This window comes from Punica granatum, chromosome 5 (genome assembly GCF_007655135.1).
Source record: "Punica granatum isolate Tunisia-2019 chromosome 5, ASM765513v2, whole genome shotgun sequence".
NCBI classification, from domain to species: Eukaryota; Viridiplantae; Streptophyta; class Magnoliopsida; order Myrtales; family Lythraceae; genus Punica; species Punica granatum.
This window is the reverse complement of record NC_045131.1, coordinates 5,119,931-5,140,913: the sequence shown is the minus strand read 5'-3', so window position 1 is coordinate 5,140,913 and position 20,983 is coordinate 5,119,931. Positions and strand designations below refer to the sequence as shown.

Sequence of the window (20,983 nt, the reverse complement as noted above, 5' to 3'; positions counted from 1 at the left end):
TAATGAAATAAAAATCATCAATTGATAAAACAGATACGAGTAGTTTCACTACGATAATTAAACTTGAAACCTTTTGATTATCAGCCGAAAACGTGTGTCATTATGCAACACATTCTTTCTCTTTTTTTCTTATTCTCTTTTGGGTATTATAGAATATAAAGAATATACGTTGTATTCTTCTTTTGATTCCGTGTAGAGATGATAATCTTACTAATTTTCTATGCTCATATTGTTGTACATCGATGCTAATGGTTTGTCTTGAACCACCATCATCGCTTAGTGTTACTCGAAAAATCTAATGCACACCGGAGCTTCCTTTAATTCATGGTGATGTAGCGTTTGGTTTAATTATAGGAATTGCACTAGTCGCGCAATTCGTTCTTTTACTGAAGAAAGCTTAGCTTAGGAAAATATTGACACAGGGGAAGGTCGAGTACGTAGGGATATAGGATGGGGAAGTAAATAGACACGAAAGAAATTCCGCTAATTATCAAATTACTTGAAAGTTGAAACTACTCATGACTACAAAGTCAAAGGACGACGAGCTCTACTGCATTGAATTAGTTTCTTGGCTCTGGAAGGTGTTTGAATAGAGGATAAATTAATAAATTGCTAAGTAGGCTGCTACGTAAATCAGCTCTAGTTAGCTCGGAAGCTATATGTATTTGCTCTAAAAATTAAAAACAAGAAATGTAAATCACATGCTAATTAATTAAATATCCTTCGCGTTGTTAAATTGTTAATAAAATAAGTGCTGTCTCATTTTTTGTATTTCTTTTCAAATTTTTAAAACCGACCTCTAGCCGAAGACTATATGAATTAATTCAAATGATTCGTTACTTATTTTTCTTAAAAAAAAGTTTGAAATTTAAATTTTGTGAATAAAATAGATCGCTTTATTTTTTAGCAGGTCGATCCAACTCGAACCGGCATTAATTGAAATTATTAACTTTTTTGCAAACTAGGTTGCGGACAAAAAAAAAAAGTATATAGATATGATGCCTTGAGAGGATATTTCCACGAAGATGTTCTCCCCTTGAAATTGTCAAACCCGCGTAGTTGGACCAGAATATATTTATAATATGCTATACGTTTTTATAAGCGGTATAATAATATTTTATACGTGGTCACTATAAATATGAATACTATCCTGAAAGGATCAGGAGAAAGCAGCAAGCTTATTAGAGCAAAGGGAGGAGCCTCCGTTGATTTCCCATTCACTAGCTAGTCGTGTTCTACTTCGTGGCAAATTCCGCGCGAACTGTCTCCATCAACCTCCTTGTATTAGGCTCATAAACTTCTCTTGTAACAAAAAAAAAAAAAATTTCCCGTGCAACCTGTGATTGTAGCATTGAGAGCTGGGATTAGTTGATATTGAGACAGCGAAAATATCGAGTGTATAGCTTAATTATATCCGGTGCTGCAAAATGATAAAGTTACTCACGTTCTTGCTTCTACTCATTGGTGCAATCGAAATCGCGGAGGGGAGGATTCGCCACTACAAATGGGACGTGAAGTATGAATACAAATCTCCAGACTGCGTGAAGAAACTCGCCATCACCATCAATGGCCGATCGCCAGGACCAACTATTTTGGCCCAGCAAGGCGACACCATCATCGTTGAGCTCACGAACAGTCTAGGGATGGAGAATTTGGCGATCCATTGGCATGGAATTAGACAGGCAAGGCATAGTGTTAATCACCCTGAGAAACTACCAGAATACCATTAATGTTTTACAAGGTTTCAGGGTTTTTTCGAGGCTGAACCCGTGTTTGGTTTTGATGGGTTTGGTTGCAGATAGGGACGCCGTGGAGCGATGGAACTGAGGGTGTCACCCAATGCCCGATTCTTCCCGGTGACACTTTCTCGTATCGGTTCGTTGTTGACAGAGTAAGTGCATATTAAAATATCTTACCATATATAAGCCATCTGATTGCTTATACGGGGAAAATATATTGCAGAGGTGTGGGCTGAGTTGATCTTTTCAACGATCATTGAAGTTGGTTCAACAACTTTCAATACCTTGTCCATTAGTAATTCAGCTGCCGTCCTAGGACTTTAAGATAAATTAAACATCGATTCACAGCCAATTAAGAATAGTTACGAAGCTTTGTCCAATCAACTAAACCAATCACACTGCTGAAAATAATACGTTTTTCCCTTGTTCACAGCCGGGGACGTACATGTACCATGCCCACTATGGGATGCAGAGACAAGCCGGCTTGTATGGATCCATTCGAGTTTCTGTCCCTGATGGAGTCTCGGAACCATTTGCTTATGACTACGACCGGAGCATAATACTCAATGACTGGTACCACAAGAGCACTTACGAGCAGGCTGCTGGCTTATCCTCCGATCCTTTCGTGTGGGTTGGAGAACCTCAGGTAAGCGTCACTGAAGAAATAGATCAATCTCAATTTTGAGCATGATATATGGTTTCTGCGCTGGAATTGATTTGTCGTCACTTGCCATGTGATCACATTTATTAATTTCGTTGCTTGAATTATTTTTTTTTCCAGTCGCTTCTGATTCAAGGCAAAGGAAGGTTCAACTGCTCAAAATTGACCACGCTGAACTTGGAACCGGGCGTCTGCAATGCAACCAATCCCGAATGCTCGCCATATACGCTAACAGTTGTCCCTGGAAAGACGTATCGGCTAAGACTTACAAGCATCACTGCTTTATCAGCTCTAAGCTTCCAAATTGAGGTATCTTAAATTCTTAATATATTTCCCTCCCAGGTATGCACACAATAGGTTGCAACTATGATCCATCTTGTATCCAATTCTGCTAAGTCGAGGTTTGGGTTTATTGGCCAAAACCAAGCGGTACTTAAACACATGGACTTGTAAGTTACAGTGGTTCCATCACTGATAATCCTGATAATACCACATTATCTTAATCTTCATTTATCGATCTTTCAGGGACACAACATGACAGTGGTCGAGGCAGATGGACACTATGTGGAGCCATTCACGGTGAAGAACATCTTCATCTACTCTGGAGAGACCTATTCGATTCTAGTGAAAGCCGAGCAGGACCCATCCCGGAACTACTGGATGACAACCTCAGTGGTCAGCCGTAACTCCACAACCCCGCCCGGGCTGGCTCACTTCAACTACTACCCTAACCACCCACAGAGATCGCCACCGACTGATCCACCTGCAGGCCCTCTGTGGGATGCAGTAGAACCGAGACTGGCCCAGAGCCTTGCCATTAAAGCTCGCCAAGGTTACATCTACCCTCCTCCGGCCACTTCCGACAGGATCATCGTGTTCCTCAACACACAGAATAAGATCGATGGTTATACCCGGTGGTCGGTGAACAACGTGTCATTCACGTTACCTGAGACGCCATACTTGATTGCCCTCAAAGAAAGCCGAGGTGAGTTGCAATTAATAGATCACACTTGAGCACAGATTTTACTTGTTCAATTGAAGATTATTATTCCTAAAACAAAACTTTACTTGGCTGACAGGCAATGCGCAGCACCTCTTTGACCAGAAGCCACCACCAGAAGGCTACAACTTCACGAGCTATGACATCTACAGCGTTGCGAACAACACGAATGCCACCAAGTCCGACTCTATATATCGATTGAAATTTAACACGACGGTGGACATAATCCTGCAGAATGCCAACACCTTGACCAACAACAACAGTGAAACCCACCCATGGCACCTCCATGGACACGACTTCTGGGTCCTCGGATACGGAGAGGGCAAGTTTGATATCAACTCGGACCCGGCCAGGTACTAATTCATGACCGTAGGGACACATTTATCCAATATATTACAGCTAGAAGTTTCTTTCTTTAAATTGGCTTCTATTATTTTAGCTACCTTCTCACGAATCTAGTGTGTTATTTTAGGTATAATCTGGTTGACCCAATAATGAAGAACACGGTCCCGGTTCACCGATACGGGTGGACCGCCCTGAGATTTGTGGCAGATAACCCCGGTGCCTGGGCTTTCCATTGCCACATTGAATCGCATTTGTACATGGGCATGGGCGTGGTGTTTGAAGAAGGCATCGAGAAAGTCGGGAAGTTACCCTCGCAGAACATGGGATGCGGTATCACGAAAGGGTTCTGGAAGCCATAGTCGGGGACAGCAAAATTCATCCCAATCAGATCGAAGAATATTTGAATTGCGGGAAGGAAAGAGATCACTAATCGACTAAGCGAGGGAAGTAGGGAGTGCGAACTCACAATGTTGGCAATCAGTTATTTGGGGGAGGGATCGTCTCATGTTTGTGGATGCATACTCTCCAAGAGAGTGTAGCCATCATCTAAATTAACACGACCCGATCCAACCGGTAACCATCATCGATATTGACCATGTCTAGGTTTAGGGAAGCGCGATTTGCAAATATTGGTATCCATTCATTCACGTGTTTATCTATATCAAGTAAACACGGTCATGTAATATTTTATTGTACAATTGATATTTGTGTAGTGTTACAAACACGGAAATGATGTTTTTGCTCTAATTAATTTCAGTCTATCACATTGTGCACATTATAAGAATCGCGTCGATTTGTTGGAATTTTTTTATAATAGTTTGATCTCTTTGGAAAGATTAATTTCACAATAAATACACATTAATTTCACAAGGTGTGGTCGACGAATTAAATACCCGATGGTCGTTGAATTGATCCACTGATGGTTTATCGCTGGAGATGTTAACTTGGAACACAGACAGGGGAAAGAGATCCACTTGGGCTTGAGCTAGCCCAGTCCAGACTACAATACGGGCCGATCTTGGCCCACCATAAGAATTGCAATTTGACATTTTAGGGTTATGTGTAAGATCTGGCCAAAATTGGATATGGAAGCTCGTTTCTAAGAGGCCAGGTCAATATCCACCAGATGAGGATCTCTTGATTTTGGATCAAAGGTAAGTGTCTCATTGCACTAGTAAAATCCCTCTCTTGCACGCTTTTTTTTCGGTTATAAGAAAAGTTTATGGGTTTAATATAATAAAATATAAATCCTAATAGCTAATAATGGAGTACAAGTATCGCATCATGAGATTTGAACCTGCAACCTCTTAATCGATAACGGAGGGAGTGTGCCACTGTGTTACACCTTCTTTATTTTCTTGCATGCGCATTTAATTACATAAAGGCACCGACAACGCTTGTGGAGCCCACTCATTTATAGATTTACCTTATAGGGTACTCCAAACGGAAGCCGTTACTTCGTAACATCCTATAGAGGCTTTGATGTAGGCCCGTGGTCCTATCATGCTACGCTAGAAGGGGCGGATCCAAGATTCGGAATGAGGGGATGAGGTCGATAAGAAAGCAAATAAGAATGAGTATTTTTTATTTTTTTGAGTTAGAATTGGAGGTAGGGAGGCAATATAAGATGTTTTATCAAAATTTAAAACTTTTGAATCTAAATATAAAAATTTTAGAGAGGTGTTTGCCTCTTTCAGTTTATTCCTGGACACGGGCCACTAGATCTGATGAACTTATGCTACATGACATCAATTTGATATAGATGACTCATATTTTACGGTGGAAATGCTAGAGAGTATGCCGTTCTTAGGAGATTTCAATAATCCCGCTAGTGAGAACTAGACTTTGCAATTCATGATAACACATCTTTATCTCATATATCATTTTATTTCTAGTTAATTACCTTACCTCGAATAATTACATAAACAAAAATTATGTGCACATCAAAATATCCGTTCAACATTTTACTCAAATAATTGAAATGGGTTCTGCCCCAGACCACTTGTTTTATATATTTCTAAGTATCCTGTAAGTACCTTTTGGTATGACTATAAGTTGTTCTTAGCATATTACCTAAAACTAATTAATTTTCGCTTAGGTATCGATTTATCCTAATCACGGAGTGGGTCGGTGGCCCCATTAGATAACTTTCTAATGCATTAAGAGGGGATGAGATGGCAAAGGGGATAGATACAAATTTTGGTTAATTTTTTCCTTATAAGCCCTTTCAAGGGGGAAACCCATGCATGGACCCCCTTTTACAGGGCGTGCACATTGATTACCACTATATTATCTCTTCATGGCTCATAAGTGGTATTTGTCTGCCTATTAATCACTCATAATATTTTTTATATTTAATATTTTAAAATTTGATTAATTAGTCATCAGCTTATAAATAGCTCTACTAGGCGAACCATTTAAACAAGCAGAGCACCCTCAAAAGTCCTTGAAACTCATATTTCTCTTATTCTCCTCTCCCTTTTTCCTTCTCCATTTCTCCTTCAATTGCGATGGGTAGAGAGCTCAACCGACCAGAGAATTGGAGCAAAAGCCTGATGACGTTCTCGAAACGCAAGAGCAACCTAATAAAGAAGGCGCGCAAGATGTCGGCTTCTTGCAACATTGACATCGCTGTTGTTGCCTTCTCTCCCGCTGATCGCCTGAACATCTTCTGTAGCAAAGACAGGTATATATATATATCAAGACTCGGTTTTCTTTTATTTTGTTCATATAATATGAAAATTAACCTCGACATTTCTTCCAATCAGTTATTTTATTTATTCATTTTTTAAGATGATCTTTTCGTACTTTCTTTACACCTTTAGCCTGATTTTATTGTTTGTTCTGCTGGAACACACGAACTGCTATGGAGAACATCTCATGAATAAAGTGTTCCCGAGAAACAATGGTTATGGATTTTTTTAATATCCTCGTCTTACTAGTTTCTTCGTATCTTCCCAAAATTTTATAAAAAGAGTTCTCTTTATTTTAAAAGTTATAAAATATGAGCTGTCGTTATTTAATATAAAAAGTTATAGCATTTAAACTATTTTATTTAATATATTCAGTTGGACTCTTTTGTATTTATTAATAACGATAAGAGAGTAAAAATTTTGTAACCAGTCTGAGTGGCGAACTCCGGTTTGGCGAGTCATATTTTAAACTTTCATTTAATTTATATAGTCAAAAGATGAAATTAAGATGAGTATAAACTTTCCATCCCCGGGCATGCAACTTTTACGAGTGCGTGCATGCATGCATGCATGCAAATTATGACGCCATTGGTACGTGCATAATTTCTATATTTATATATTTGTACGGAAAATCCGTGCTACCCTTTGGTCAAGTAGGGTCCACAATACCATACTGAAGTGATCCAATAAAAAGCCTCAAATCCAAATGAGGTTAGTCAATTCATCATACATATATATAGTCCTCAATTTTCAACTATGTTTCACTTTTGTCCGTAACTTCAACGTTATGGCTAGAGTTACATTTTCCATTAAAAATGCATTTTCAATAAAAAAAATATTTTAGAAATAAAAAAATAAAGATGTAAACAGAATTTTTTTTTAAAAAAAAGGTAAAGCAATGACAAATTTTTTAAAAAAAAGTAGAAAAAAGAAAGAGAAACATCAGAGCTCTCTGTCAACCTCCGACCCAACCTCTGACCCAACCTCCACCCCCACACCAAAACATTGGCGAGGCCGTGTAGATCATGAGCCTCTGACAACGTCGCTTGTGAAAGGTGATGGTCGGGGGACCCCATCCAACTTGGCCCCCTCCACTCCTCTTTTGAAGAGACGGAGCATGGTAAAATTGAAATAAATTATCACCGTATACGATAAATTAAATTCTTTACGTTGTCTTATTATTACCAGCTTTACCGTCTCTTTAATAACTTTCTTTTCCAATGAAAGCATTTAATAGAATCATTTTATATCTTCTATATAAATTTTTTATATATTTTGATTTTTACCGTGTCTGAACTGTCATTATTTAATATATTCAGTTAGACTCTTTTGTATTTACTCATAAAAATAATAGGAAAAAATTATTGTTACCAACGTGATTTTGCAAACTCCGATTGGCTAGTAAGTTTTTAACCTTTCATATTTAATTTTTATGATCAAACGACTAAATTAAGATAAAAACAACTTTCCATCCCCATGCATCCTCATGTGTGTGCGTATATTTATCTTCTTTACCCATCAACTAATCTATTTTCTTTCCTTTATTTTAACTAGGATTGAAGATGTTTTGCAGCGCTACATCGATTTGCCAGCAGATAAGAGAAATCGGTACATAAATTATAAGTTTTTTTAATGGTGCTCTTACGCATAATAATCTTCATATTATTATTTTCAATCAATTCATCATCTATTTTTTCTCTTCAAATTAATCACTCGAATTTCTCTCTCTCATTTTGCTGGCATTGATATGTACTTGATCAAACTGGACGGGGGCTCGTTGCTATGGACAATTGACCAGTCATATTACAAATGTCCAGGCAAATCTCTGATCCCTCATTTTCATATTTTTCGGCCAACTCCTTCGCCGGAATAGATTTTTCATTTAGTAACGTTAACAATCTGGAGCAACAAATAAATTGCAGGAGAAAGTCCATAGGCTCGAACAGATCGCGCACATCGATGTCAATGAAGACAAGCTGAATTTTCTCGACAATCAGTACATAAAATCTTCCTTACTTCTTCCGTTTGCTTTGTATTGTCTAGTCTCGCTTCATCAAGGTCTCTATATTATTACGCATCAACAAGACTTACAAATTCAAACAGTTTCTAATTAAGTATTTAATTTTCCTTGTATCGATGTTCATTTTATCGATGCAATGCGGTGCGGCTCTTGATGCTTCAAGAATCAAAGTGAGTATACAACGTTCCCCAAAGCGATATAATTATCATCATCTTGTTGTCCCTTTATAAAACTAAAACTAAGTCCTTATTATCCATTACTTTACCGATCAAACAACCTTTTTTGATTGATGTCTATTCTGTTGATCGATCTCATCTCAAAGCATTTGGAGCAACTTGTCAGGAGGTCTGAAATTGAACTCGAGGTGATGGAGGCATCTCTAAGGTAAATTACTTACGTAAAACTCCTAATCGAATTGCTATTATTTATTTTGCAATAGTTATTATTATTACTATTGTTTATTTTTTTTATCATTTTTATTTTTATTTTGTCTGGTGTGGAAAAATTAGGGAATATGAGCCGGATCAGAAACATGAACCCTCACCAGCTGAATTGCTGTGTTGCGAGGACAACTTGAAGAGAAGTTTGTGCCTTGTTACAGAAAAAAAGGTAAGCCGGAATCTTTTTATTTATTCACATTGTGGCACCCAAAGTTTGCATCTTATCCTTTCTTGTCACTCTTTAATGATACACTAGAAAAACCAAATTAAGGTACTTGTCTTAGTTGAATTCATGCTTTGAATGGGTTTTGGATAGAATTTTTCCCCTTGAAATTTTGCAAATAAGTAATATGACTTGTTCCACTCTTCAATTGTGCACCAGAAAATGTTGCTCGGTACTATGACAACTATTTACAGACCCCTCGCGTTTCAGGTGCACAATTAAAGAAATTAATTTTTTCTTCTGCCTTTTCCTCGACTGCATCAAGTTCATCTAAATTAGCCATTTTTCTTCTTCCATATGAATGAAGTACCAGATGGATGTAGAAACACAGTATGTCAGGCGTCCATTTCTGTATAGCTACAACTGCGGTTTGAATGAGCTGCTGTTGGGCGCACAACGCCAAACAGGGAACCCGCACTGCGTGCAGCATCATAACTGGATCATTGACTCAAACAGGTTAACACGTTCTATTTCCTGAACCTTTTGTCTAACACATTAGTCTTAATTGTTGCCTCCAAAATATTAGTCATTTGAATATGTAGATGTATGGTTACTTGGATATTAGAATAAGGGACAGCAACGCATCATGGTGAAATCACATTACTACATATCATTAACCTCTTGTAATGCTGTTGTTGGCCATGCAAATGTTCTTGTACAGCTTCCACGGATCAGTCGTCAAAGCATCTGGCAGTCACAGAATGAACCTATCGATCCCAGGCTTCCCAGTCTCTCCGTTTCAGGTACGCACCTCTGAATTTTTGGCAAGTAGCTAATAGCTTATGATTGTTTCCATGTTTGACTGATTGATTTGATGATCCACAAAGAGCAGGCAGCACCGGGGCAGAGTCATGCTCCTATAATGATCCAGCAATCCTATACTCAGGAATTCAGCTATTACTTGGTACATGTTCTCCACAAGATACATTTGATTAATTTTAACTATAGAAAAAAGGGTTTATGCTTGGAGTCCATAACTAGATATGGTCATTTGGTACTTTTCTATTGCCAGAGCAACTTAACTACTCAGCACAATCATTACCTTGCCGCAATGCCATTGCCTCAATTTCCAGCTATCGGTGGTAATACCAGTTCCTATCCAGACCCGAACTTCATCCTGCCACCACATTATGAGCTGAGCACTGCCACAGTTTCGGAATCCCAGAACATTCCACAGTATTCTCGACACTCTTATAACGTGATACAACTTTTTAGCTATTTTTAGTCCCAAAAACTTTGAATGATGAATTCCGATCCCGTCTATTGGTTAGGAACTTATCGCCACCAGTGCTAGGGCCATTCTTCAACAATTTGAGCTCCTCCAATATCTTCGTGGGTGGTGGAAGTAATACTGCTGTTGTGGGTGGTGGAAGTAATACTGCTGTTGTGGGTGGTGGAAGTAATACTGCTGCAACTGGAAATGAAGTTCAACTCCCAGCTCATCTGAATCATCAAGCAAATCCAACCACAGATGAGGGTCCAGGGAACTTAGACGTGCCCGATCCGCTTTCTACTGAGGTAAATTAAATTACTGGATCGGTTGAACAAATTTACAGCACATGAATCCACTCTATTCTCAGATAAATAACACGTTTCGGCCAGTTTTTATACCAATAATTGTTATTATATATTGTTCTTATTATTTCTAACGATTTGACTAATTCTGAGCAGGCTATGTTGGCAGATGTTGCATCGCCGAGTTTAGATGGAGCTGTTGATCAAGAGGGTATTAGCAGCTGGGAACTGGATGGGTATGCTTTAGCAGAGGATTTGACGAACTTGGACGACATCGAGATAGTTTTCCAAACTTGATGCATGAATTTGGGAACCTTCAGTTGTTTCTTGTTGATGTTCGACTTTTGAAACTCCTATGGTTGGAAACCTTTTTCTTGCTTAATTCTGGTGATGCATTTCTGTGGCTCAAGTTGGCGTACTACTCATTCTGATAAAGGTTAGAGAGGGTGAGAGAGAAGAAACCGGTTATCGAGATATACAAGCAAGTTTTATAGTTCATGAATCCAACCACTATAGTTTAAAGTGACTATTTCTCGTGGATTTCGATCGGTTCGTAGTATGTCTATGTATGATTACGCCATATCATGTCGGAGCCGTACTCTCCTGACGGTTCCGGTAAAGTATAGGGACTACAATAGAAGAAATAAAAAGTAGGGGACTAGAAAGAGCACAGTTGTACCGGGGGAACGGACAGTTAGATTTTCGCACTATCCAAAAATCAACGGTTGGATACGCAGAAGAGCCCAAAAGCCATGTTGTCCAATCCAATCCAATCCCCTGCCATAGCCATTGCATAGCTCAGCCCACCGGCTCTCCTCTTCTTCCGTCCTCCATAGCCACTGAGCTTTGAGCTCAACTCGCCTCACTTGCTCGTGCGAAGATGGCAACAATCCCCACTCTGACCTTGTCTGCACCAAAACTTAACACCTCCTCCTCCTCTTACCTTAAACCCAATTCCCCTGCTTCTCTGTCTGTTGTACACTGTTGCTCCTCCTCCTCCTCTTCTTCTCCTTGTCCTTCGTCAGTGCAGTCGGGGAAGTCTCTGATCAATGCGGGTGTCGGGTTCTTGGCGGCGGCTGTTCTGGGCCTTTCGCCGTTGAAGGCCGATGCAACGAGAGTGGAGTACTATGCGACGGTCGGAGAGCCCCTGTGTGAGCTCAGCTATGCAAAGTCAGGGCTCGGGTACTGTGATGTCACTGTTGGGTCGGGCGAGGAGGTTCCCCGTGGTGAGCTTGTCAATGTGAGTCCTTTTCGTAATAATCCAGAACAGAGGAACAGAGGATCATTATTGGGATCCGAATTCTCGTGATGCGAAAGGGCTGAAGGCTGCCCGAAAATGGAATTCCAGAGGCATCCCTTTGGCCGTTTTAGTTAAGACAGAACGGAAAAGGAAGAAAGAGAATGGAATTTCAAGCCAAGATTTTTCGACACCTTGATAGCAAATTGGGCAATTACAGCATAAACTCAATATACTTTTTAGATCTTTTTCAAACACAAAATGATCTTGCATCGAGATCTTACTTCAAGCATTTCCCATGTAGATTAGTCGTTCACTCGAGCTTATGTCGGGTTTCCGCATCGAATAATCTTGGTCCTGGTTTCTGGTGCAGGTTCATTATACCGCAAGGTTTGCAGATGGGACAGTTTTCGACAGCAGCTACAAGCGTGCAAGGCCCCTAACTATGCGTGTCGGTGTTGGGAAGGCATGATCCTACCTCCATCGTCAATTTGTCAATTCCATGAATTCATGCATCATTATTAAACCATCATCAGATGGGTGGTCAAGTTATTCTAAGAGTATAAATATCAATTATCAGACCATCATTAGAAGGTTGGTCAAGTTCCATCTCAAGAGAAATTCTCAGCAAATTCTAAAAATAATGCTATCAATCTGATTCAGGAGCAAATAGCTAACTGAGGCAGGAATTTAGTATCATATGGCTCTATGAGTTCTCATTATTTGTGATTAATCAATATTATAATTTGTCTTCGGTTCAGGTAATCAAAGGACTGGACCAGGGGATAATAGGAGGTAATGGAGTGCCACCGATGCAAGTAGGTAAGATCTTGAAGTGAATTGAGCTGTCCTCTTTTTCGGGTGTTTCCTCTACATGCCACTCTTTCAGAAACTCAATTGCAATGCAAATTTCATCAGGCGGAAAACGTAAACTTCGGATTCCTCCCGAGCTAGCTTATGGGCCAGAACCCGCAGGATGTTTTTCTGGTAAGTCTTCAGATACTCGCCTATATCCGATTTAAATCTAAATTGATGCTATGAGTAACTTGAGTGATATTCGTATATATGATCCAGGGGACTGCAACATACCTGCCAATGCGACTCTTCTTTATGATATCAACTTGATCGGTATCTACTCCGGAAATGCAAAGTGAGGTCAGGCCCATGCAAGTCTTTTAGAGTAGGAAAAAGCCATTTTAGCATTCTCGGGTGGTCTGCTGAACTCAGCAAATATATTCGAACTTTGTCGCTCTTCTATGTATGCATTGGACAAGCTCGCCTAATAGCTGTTATTGTGCTTTAGGTTATAAGCTTTTCAGAGAGCGAGCAGCATGGCTTTTACAATTGAGCTCCCATATCAAATAGCCCTCATTGCATCCTCTGATCAAAATAGGAAGTCTGCTGAGAATCCCGAAGAAAGAATATGGGAGAAAGAATCAATTTCCCACACCACCAGCTTTTTGTGTCAAAATGCATATCGAGATGTTGGTTTAAGTCCAATCAATCGTGTTCATCTGTAAGGAAGTCGGTTCTGAAGCTTCAATTCCACGGGAAATATTCAATGCGATGAATCATCAATAAAGTTTTCATTTTGAGGGCTTTTCCTGTTCATTGTTAGTTCAGTTCCTTGAATTCATCTAAGCAAAGGAATCATAGTTAGTATATATTCGTACCATGATCTAGTTGGTAGTCAGGATGCCTTTCATTTTCTGGTGTTTGGATGCAATGAGCTCAACAGACTGAAAAAATGTTATTGATCCTTGGAAATGCTCCGGGCAATACTGACATTGCCTATCGGATTCTTCTTCATTTCGAAAGGCAGTACCGCCTTTATCAGTGTACGAGCAAGATTTGGTGAGGATTTTGGACAACATGTGGACCATAATTGTATTCTAAAGAGGATATGGCTGGTTAACGCATTGCTTTATAATCTCTTCTTTGCTTTGCGCTCCATTAAAGTTGTGCTTCGGGAGTCAGAGGAAAAACAGTTACGACGGGTAAGAACACACCGCGCGAAAAAGATACAGGTCCAGTTGAACTGATTGGTCTCGCTAGCCTGCCACATTTGATAACTTCTTAAGCTAGTGAGTGACTGTCCTCCTCCACCTCTCAGATCAATTTTTCGGCTTCCTTTGATCAATACTCTTTACGCTTCTGACGGATCATAGGCCGAAGCTGCAGGAAAAGGAGAAAAAGAGGTTGTGGGGGCAAAAACAAAAGTGGCGGTTTCCTCTTTGCTTTGTTCCCGTGTTTGGCTCTTGTTGGCATTATATGGAATAGTTTGAATGTTTATGTTCGCGTTGGATCGGGAACCCCCCTGATTGCCGCTCGCAAGTCATTCTCTTTTACTGTGTATCTGCTTTTCCCAATTAAAGGCTCCAATAGAAATGCTCACTCCTTGTGTTAGGACTGATTATCGGCATTTAGAGCTTAACCGTGAGTCTATAACATGCGCACCTAGTCTGCTCATCCATCACATTTTTTTCTATCATTGTTCATGGACCTCTTCATTATGAGATTTATTTGACGGAAACACAGATTCTATTTCTTGAAATCCGTTTTATCTGATATTTTATACGTCGTAAATGTGGCCCATCGCCATTAATTTGGTATGCTAGAGCATTACGTAGCATAAGTTGGCTCAGTGGGACGAAGTCAATCGGCTAAACTTTGGCATACATCAGTAACATCACAACTCTCGTGTGTATCTCATAACGAACAAGAATTGACCTAGAAAAGGACGTGAAACCAAAGAAGAGTCTGTTCCTTATGTCATGTAATGATCTCTACTCAGGAAAAAGCCATATCTACGGCCTAGAAATGGTAAGATCCTCTCCATCACCCTCTGAAAGCATCTTATGTGAAGGCACAGCTGTTGTCAATTGTCATGCATCACGGGGATGATGTAGTCAAAGGATTTCTGTCAAAATACAGCATCTCACATTAAGCCTAGAGCAGGTCGTGATCAAATTGGGTAGTTGAGGATCTCTTCATCGACGGAAAGAGACCATTTCAGGTTTGATGATCGGTAATCTTAAAACACGAATGGATCAACGTCTATGTGATGGCACCGCTCTTGGCGGAGGAGTTCTCCATATGAACGGTCTATGGTACATTACTATGTATCAGATATTAGTCGGTCTGCAAATAAAATTTTAACAAGAAACTGCTCGGGAAAAAACATCATATGTATTACCTAAGACCACTTTTTACAACGGCCACTACTTGGCTCCCCCAAAAAGCAAAACTTCAGGACCCATTAAGAAGATCATGTGCTAAAAATCGCAATTAGCAGCATGAGCACAACAATTTTCACAGGCAATCTGCGGTTCACATGACAGAGCAGGCATTCGGGTTCTCATCGCTGAACACATGGACGTTGAACGGATCATCCCCACCGAACTTGGCCACGGTGCCAGTGGTGGCAGAAGCCTCGATGTTCCTGACGAAGCCAGGAGGGGCCTTCTTGTCATAGGCAGAGGCGGCATAAGGGTGAGCCACCAAGTTGTAGGGGACATAGGGCCAAATCTCGGCCTTCTTCCCGGTCGACTTGGCCTTTTTCAGTACCTTGCTGGCCTCCACGTACCCCGTCACCGTCACCTTCTGCTGCTTCCTGTTCACCTCCACACTCTTCGCCCCTGCAACCAAATTACAAAAAACATAACAGAGTTCCATTGATCAGCTTCATTGAAACATGTCGAATTATCTAAGAAAAGATTCAGAAGATCGGAATATGATGTACTGACCACTGAGGGAGGAGAGGGCGTTCTTGACCTTGAGCTCGCAGCCATCACAGTCCATCCTGACCTTGAGCTCGACCGTCTGCAACTGCTTCCTCTTCTTGCCGTGACCGTGGCCGCTGCCCATCAAATCCGACAAGTACTCTATTGTCCCTGCAACTCCCATGTCTCTTTCAATGCAGTGACCTCCAATGGCTTGACAGCACTTGAGAGTTGATACACAAATGTGTATGTGTGTATTTATATGTGTATAATAATATACCTTCCTTGCCTTTGAACAAACCAAGGAGAAGGGGAGGGCTTTAGGACGAAGTGAAGGCTCCTCTGTTTCTTGACGGAGGGGTCCAATGTTCCTTCCCTTATATTTATAGGCCATTTCAGAGGGGCAGTGGGACCCCCAAAACATAACTAAACAATTCATTAAATTTCCTGTCTGAGGATACATAGGCATCATATTAGTGTTTCCTAAATTATTTTGAATTAATTAATAATTATGCAGTAGACAGATATTTTAATATCTCACCGTCTTCTTAAGCCAACTTTCTTCTTCTTCTTCTTCTTTTGCTTTTCTTCTTTTGAGATTAAGGTTCTTCTTACTTATCCTTAGGGTGCAAGTAAGGACACAAAAACGTTGTACCATCGCCCTTCAATTTGTCACAGTCGTGCATCGGTTTTATACTTAATTTTGGGTATGGAGACCTCTTGAAGCTTTATGGTTTCATATTCTTTCACCACTTGTTTAATACGAAATCCATTTGGGACACGGACCGAGAACAGGCAATAGAAGCCACTTCATGTCACCAATTCCTTCCTATCTTTTCGTGACGTTCTTTGGAACTCTATATAAGTTTGGCTCCTTAATATTCATCACCCATTTTAGGTTCCTCCTAACCCTTTGTATCCATTTTGTTTAGATTCATCAATAATAATTTATGTAAATCCAGCTGTAAGCAAGCCAAGGTGCTTTAAGGTTGGAAGGTAGAGAGGAAAGTTTGACATTCGGAAAGAACTTGGAAGCACAACTAATAATACTATCCGTTGTTAAAAGAATGGAAAGCTTTCTTTTACCCTTTTTTTTTTTTCCCGTGGACGTTTCTTTATTTATTAATTGCTTTGTTTGTTATTTGTGGAGGGGCTGAAGACATAATATCTTCTAAAGGAAAGACTTTGACGGAATTCCATAAAAGTTGAATTAGGATGTCCCAAATTTGCTTTGTCTAGGGATTCAAGTTGCTGAGCTTTTGCACCACATCTTTGACAAGAACCTTGCAAGATTATACCAAATAGAAACACCAACGTATGAGCTAAACTTGGTTAATGACAATAATGCATGAAACGGAGCTGTCGTGAGATTTCAGTGCATAATGTTATGATCATCAGCATTCATTTTTCAACGCTGTGAGTTTTCATCGTTGTCACGACTAATGATGAGAATCAAGAAGATCTCTCAAACATATAATCTTTATGGTACATATATGAAATTCGTAACATCTCAGTATTGGACACGTCCGTCCGGAGTCTTTTATTAGCTCTTCTTCTTATCGTATCCAAATTCTGTGGGCTCATGTCAAGATCCATCAGTCCCGTCGAGCCTCGGAGGGACCAGCTCCTGCTACTTATGATCGGTAGGTCGCATCCGGGACAAATAATTCAAGGCAATGGGGTCAAAAAGGGGGAAATAATTGAAAGGATTGAGGAGTGTCAAACAGTGAATCTTGAGACCAATGTTTCGTGGGAAAAGGACATTACCTTGTGATATAGAAAACAAGGGATACGGCCCCGCTTCTACTAGCCTAATACTATTAAACCATTATTCTACCAACGTATTAGTTAATTATATTTCCATTTGTTTAGATGAGTATGACTAGTTAAATTAAATTAAGTAAATGAAGGCGAAACTGCGAAAGCAGAGAAAGAAATAATTTGATGTCGGAGAGTCTTATATCTAATGGGTATATCATGTGACACTGACACAATTCAATGAGAATTTTCAATTAGTATATAAAAAATCTATTATTAACCAAAATATATATATGTTTGTCAAATAACTACGCGGTTGTGGTTACACGTGGAGGCAGATGAACGGTTGAGATCGTGGGAGGAGCTTTAGCGAAGGGAACTGCTGGGTGCTGGCTGTCTCCCTCCAAACATTAACATGATTTCTGCTTCTGAGCTGTTCTTCTACCTAATTATAAACCTGCAAACGTTAGAAAAAATTACCCAAATTAAAACAAAAAAACTAAAAGGAAATTACGGGGTCGGGTGAGTCGAGGACGAGGACAAAGTTCAATGTGGTTCATGGTGGTCAAGAGACATCCAGACTTATATCTACTAGTGAACTGGCGAGGCAAATGAACGGGAGGACAACTAAACTGGGACATACATGCGACAGGAATCGACTCAGTCTTGAACCACAAAAAATTGTAAGATGTTGAGATGTTATAATTGTCTATATAAAAAAAATTAATCTTATTATATACAGTGAGATTTATTAGAGTATTCACTTGCAAAAACAAAACAAAAAATTACTGCAGATATATATATTTTTTTGGTGGAATGGAAAGTTGGTCAGATTTTAAAAGCCGATAAAAATGCAGAAATCATATAATGGGGGCGATCGAGGAAGGCGGTGGGCTCTTTTATATATTTGGTGCGTCCATATAAATTATCAGCCTTTTGCTTTGGAACCGAAACCATGGGACGCGCCCAGGACACAGCCGGAACAAAGCTGGATATATATACATATTATATATATACACACACATATATTTATGTATAATTGTTTTTGTTTTGTTCTGCTTAATCATCTATATATATATAAAGTTGTATTCCCTATTTTAAATAGTGGCACAACGATAAATAATTGTACAATATTATTGAACAAATAATATGAACAAAAAAAATATATATGAAGTGTATAATAATTATGATATTTTAAATATGACAAATTTACTTTTTCCAATTACTACAATTCGGATCCATAGGAATCCGTTACTCTTCATTAGTCTTTAAATTCTTAAAAATGAAGTTACATTCTAATCCTTTAGTAATAATATTAATATGATAATTATGTCTTTCTATTGTTGTAGATCTATATGAATTCTCTTCATGTTATGAAACAATTGGATAAAAACTTCGTCTACAAGTGATAATTCAATTGGAAGATTTAGTCTCCGAACTTTTCGTGAATTTCTTTATATATGTTAATTGTCTTATAATGACTCCTTGGTTTTAAAAGAGCAAGATAACAACCAGTATTAAACTCATGTCTTATTTATATATATGAAATATATTATATTTAATATATTCACAAAACTTTTAATAATATATATTTATATATATATATATAACGTTGAAAATGATACAATAAATTGGGGTATAGCTTTAAATACATATATACAATCCATTGTATGAATAATTAATAATTATGATTATTTAACTTTGGTAAATTGACCTTTTTCAATCAGTACCATTCGGATCCATAAGGATTCGTTAATCTTCATTAATGTTTAAATTCTTGAAAAGGAAGTTACATTCTGATCCTTTAGTAATAATATCAATATAATAATTATGTCTTTCTATTGTCCATTACTTTTCTTTTTCGTTTTCAATTAAATAGGTATTTAATGGTAATTAATATTCAATTAAATCATGTAAACATAATTCTATATTTTATTTAAAATAATAAATAAGTTCATCACTAATTAGAATTACTTAATGCAATTAAGACTAATAGCATTAAATTAGTAAATGCATAATAAATTAAGAGTTTATAAATAAAAATACTTAATAAATTTTAATATATATGTATAAATATATTGGACATGAAATATATTATTTTTAATGTGTTCATAAAAGTTATGATAAACAATTTTGTATAAATTTTTGAAATTTAACAAAAAAAGCAATTTAACTTTTGAATTAGGTCAATACAATTATATTTATTGTAAAATTTTTGTGCAATGCACGGGTCAAAAAACTTAGTATTATAATAAGAAGTTTCTCTTCTCAGATATTAATTTCGTAATTCATCACAATGAGTGGGAAGATAATAAACCGATGGGACATATGTATTCTATATTCGGAATGCAGCATCACTTTTTATATGAACTTGCAATACTGAAGAGGTACGCACATCCTATTAGACACGAACGAAAGTACGTCCGAATCCATCGTAACGTTTGGCGCTAATAGTCGAAAGAGCGACTGTCGACTCTGAAATACACAATCGGGACAGTTTTCTTGAAGATAATGGTCCACAATTGAAATTTGGATGAGGGGACGGATCAGACATCGTGCATTATGTATATCTCCTATATGACCATATTACGTTTTGAGACATGCACGACCCGTCACAATCCAAGAAAAGAGGAAAATTACATGTTATTTCAATGTGTTCAATGTAATTAGTTGACATCTCAATAACATTCAAACTGGAATCAAATAGGATATATTTCGTGAAACGTGAATATAATGAAGTATTCTTTCATCAGAAAGTTGGATTATAGATGTCAAATCAATTAATCAAATCAAACGCTAGCTGATTGGCTGCATGCATTGGAAGCTTCTAATTAATTATTAGCATAATTTAACAATGATAATAATACTTTTATCATAACCAATATGTCTTCACGTCCGATTGTTAATCAATAGAGGAAAGAAGTGGTGATGTTAATTGTCACGTAGCTGTCGTCTCTCCAGCCCCACGCCGACCAATTGGCCTCCTAAAAATTCCCAAACCATTCTTTTGGGCGTGCTCACCTGATATTTAAAAATTCAACCGACTGATTCAAAGTTAAATCAGATCAATATATTAAAAGATGAAACTCTCATAATCGTAAGTTTTCTTTGTTCATAAAATTCCAATCCGACACTTTGACATCGAGTCACTCGAACCCCTTGGGTCATATTTCTTGGCCATTCTAGTGAATTTCGATTGTATTCAAAAGTCTTGACTCGAGGGACCGCAGCGAAAAGGTACATCAAATTATTAACCAAATATAATCTTTTTTCTTTTTGGGTAATATTAACCATATATAATATCCACCCCATGAATGTAATATTGTTTCGGACCAAAAGCCATATATTGCGATGTTAATTGTTACGTGGTATGTTTGCAAGACCTATAGTCGTACAAAAATGTACCATCATCGCGAAACAGACAAAATATAGATTGTTTTGTACAAACCATTCATGCGAGATAAAGGAAGTACGATGGGCGTTTCACGACGATTGGTTCCCATCACTCGGCATCGGGAATTATTGAAGCTCTTAATTTATATTTGCAGAAGTACTGGGCAGTATCTTCCCTCGTCTATTGGATCTTTGCCTCTATATATATGTGTGCATGTTATGGCTAACTGATGGGGA

At 38.4% G+C, this 20,983-nt stretch overlaps 5 protein-coding genes across 6 annotated transcripts; 4 read left to right on the top strand and 1 right to left on the bottom strand.

Annotated features, from left to right (window-relative positions):
* Positions 1 to 1,150: 1,150 nt before the first annotated feature.
* Positions 1,151 to 4,501, top strand: LOC116206728 (L-ascorbate oxidase). The gene is made up of 7 exons (XM_031539521.1): positions 1,151 to 1,682; positions 1,799 to 1,891; positions 2,173 to 2,385; positions 2,521 to 2,709; positions 2,926 to 3,385; positions 3,480 to 3,753; positions 3,873 to 4,501. Exons 1-7 carry the CDS (start codon positions 1,428 to 1,430, stop codon positions 4,102 to 4,104), a joined length of 1,716 nt encoding a protein of 571 aa, XP_031395381.1. The 5' UTR covers positions 1,151 to 1,427; the 3' UTR covers positions 4,105 to 4,501.
* Positions 4,502 to 6,208: 1,707 nt separating this feature from the next.
* Positions 6,209 to 8,267, top strand: LOC116207927 (agamous-like MADS-box protein AGL104). The gene is made up of 3 exons (XM_031541054.1): positions 6,209 to 6,431; positions 7,993 to 8,046; positions 8,237 to 8,267. Exons 1-3 carry the CDS (start codon positions 6,256 to 6,258, stop codon positions 8,265 to 8,267), a joined length of 261 nt encoding a protein of 86 aa, XP_031396914.1. The 5' UTR covers positions 6,209 to 6,255.
* Positions 8,268 to 8,357: 90 nt separating this feature from the next.
* Positions 8,358 to 11,112, top strand: LOC116209199. The gene is made up of 11 exons (XM_031542780.1): positions 8,358 to 8,434; positions 8,622 to 8,628; positions 8,781 to 8,842; positions 8,968 to 9,067; positions 9,281 to 9,331; positions 9,429 to 9,577; positions 9,783 to 9,864; positions 9,954 to 10,025; positions 10,134 to 10,297; positions 10,393 to 10,639; positions 10,793 to 11,112. Exons 3-11 carry the CDS (start codon positions 8,826 to 8,828, stop codon positions 10,931 to 10,933), a joined length of 1,023 nt encoding a protein of 340 aa, XP_031398640.1. The 5' UTR covers positions 8,358 to 8,434; positions 8,622 to 8,628; positions 8,781 to 8,825; the 3' UTR covers positions 10,934 to 11,112.
* Positions 11,113 to 11,396: 284 nt separating this feature from the next.
* On the top strand, positions 11,397 to 13,484 carry LOC116206940 (photosynthetic NDH subunit of lumenal location 4, chloroplastic). Of its 2 annotated transcripts, XM_031539779.1 has the most exons (6): positions 11,397 to 11,876; positions 12,247 to 12,339; positions 12,635 to 12,695; positions 12,792 to 12,860; positions 12,948 to 13,028; positions 13,177 to 13,484. In XM_031539779.1, the coding sequence occupies exons 1-5, from the start codon at positions 11,517 to 11,519 to the stop codon at positions 13,025 to 13,027; spliced, it is 663 nt and encodes a 220-aa protein (XP_031395639.1). In that variant the 5' UTR covers positions 11,397 to 11,516; the 3' UTR covers position 13,028; positions 13,177 to 13,484. The 2 variants fall into 2 exon arrangements, with proteins under 2 accessions (XP_031395639.1, XP_031395638.1); XM_031539778.1 differs by having other exon boundaries at positions 12,948 to 13,484.
* Positions 13,485 to 14,996: 1,512 nt separating this feature from the next.
* LOC116206959 (heavy metal-associated isoprenylated plant protein 23) lies at positions 14,997 to 15,955 on the bottom strand. The gene is made up of 2 exons (XM_031539799.1): positions 15,620 to 15,955; positions 14,997 to 15,511 (listed from the first exon to the last, which is right to left on the bottom strand). The coding sequence occupies exons 1-2, from the start codon at positions 15,777 to 15,779 to the stop codon at positions 15,204 to 15,206; spliced, it is 468 nt and encodes a 155-aa protein (XP_031395659.1). The 5' UTR covers positions 15,780 to 15,955; the 3' UTR covers positions 14,997 to 15,203.
* Between the last annotated feature and the right edge of the window lie 5,028 nt (positions 15,956 to 20,983).

Coding starts and splice junctions, on each gene's coding strand:
- LOC116206959 (XM_031539799.1), bottom strand. CDS start 15,779: ATGGGAGTTGCAGGGACAATAGAGTACTTGTCGGATTTGATGGGCAGC. Junction 15,512..15,619: donor CGCCCTCTCCTCCCTCAGTG/GTCAGTACATCA, acceptor ATTTGGTTGCAG/GGGCGAAGAGTGTGGAGGTG.
- LOC116206940 (XM_031539779.1), top strand. CDS start 11,517: ATGGCAACAATCCCCACTCTGACCTTGTCTGCACCAAAACTTAACACC. Junction 12,340..12,634: donor TGCGTGTCGGTGTTGGGAAG/GCATGATCCTAC, acceptor TCTTCGGTTCAG/GTAATCAAAGGACTGGACCA. Junction 12,696..12,791: donor AGTGCCACCGATGCAAGTAG/GTAAGATCTTGA, acceptor AAATTTCATCAG/GCGGAAAACGTAAACTTCGG.
- LOC116209199 (XM_031542780.1), top strand. Junction 9,332..9,428: donor ACAGACCCCTCGCGTTTCAG/GTGCACAATTAA, acceptor ATATGAATGAAG/TACCAGATGGATGTAGAAAC. Junction 9,865..9,953: donor TCCCAGTCTCTCCGTTTCAG/GTACGCACCTCT, acceptor CACAAAGAGCAG/GCAGCACCGGGGCAGAGTCA.
- LOC116206728 (XM_031539521.1), top strand. CDS start 1,428: ATGATAAAGTTACTCACGTTCTTGCTTCTACTCATTGGTGCAATCGAA. Junction 1,892..2,172: donor ATCGGTTCGTTGTTGACAGA/GTAAGTGCATAT, acceptor CCTTGTTCACAG/CCGGGGACGTACATGTACCA. Junction 3,754..3,872: donor ATCAACTCGGACCCGGCCAG/GTACTAATTCAT, acceptor GTGTTATTTTAG/GTATAATCTGGTTGACCCAA.
- LOC116207927 (XM_031541054.1), top strand. CDS start 6,256: ATGGGTAGAGAGCTCAACCGACCAGAGAATTGGAGCAAAAGCCTGATG. Junction 6,432..7,992: donor ATCTTCTGTAGCAAAGACAG/GTATATATATAT, acceptor TATTTTAACTAG/GATTGAAGATGTTTTGCAGC. Junction 8,047..8,236: donor CCAGCAGATAAGAGAAATCG/GTACATAAATTA, acceptor ACAATTGACCAG/TCATATTACAAATGTCCAGG.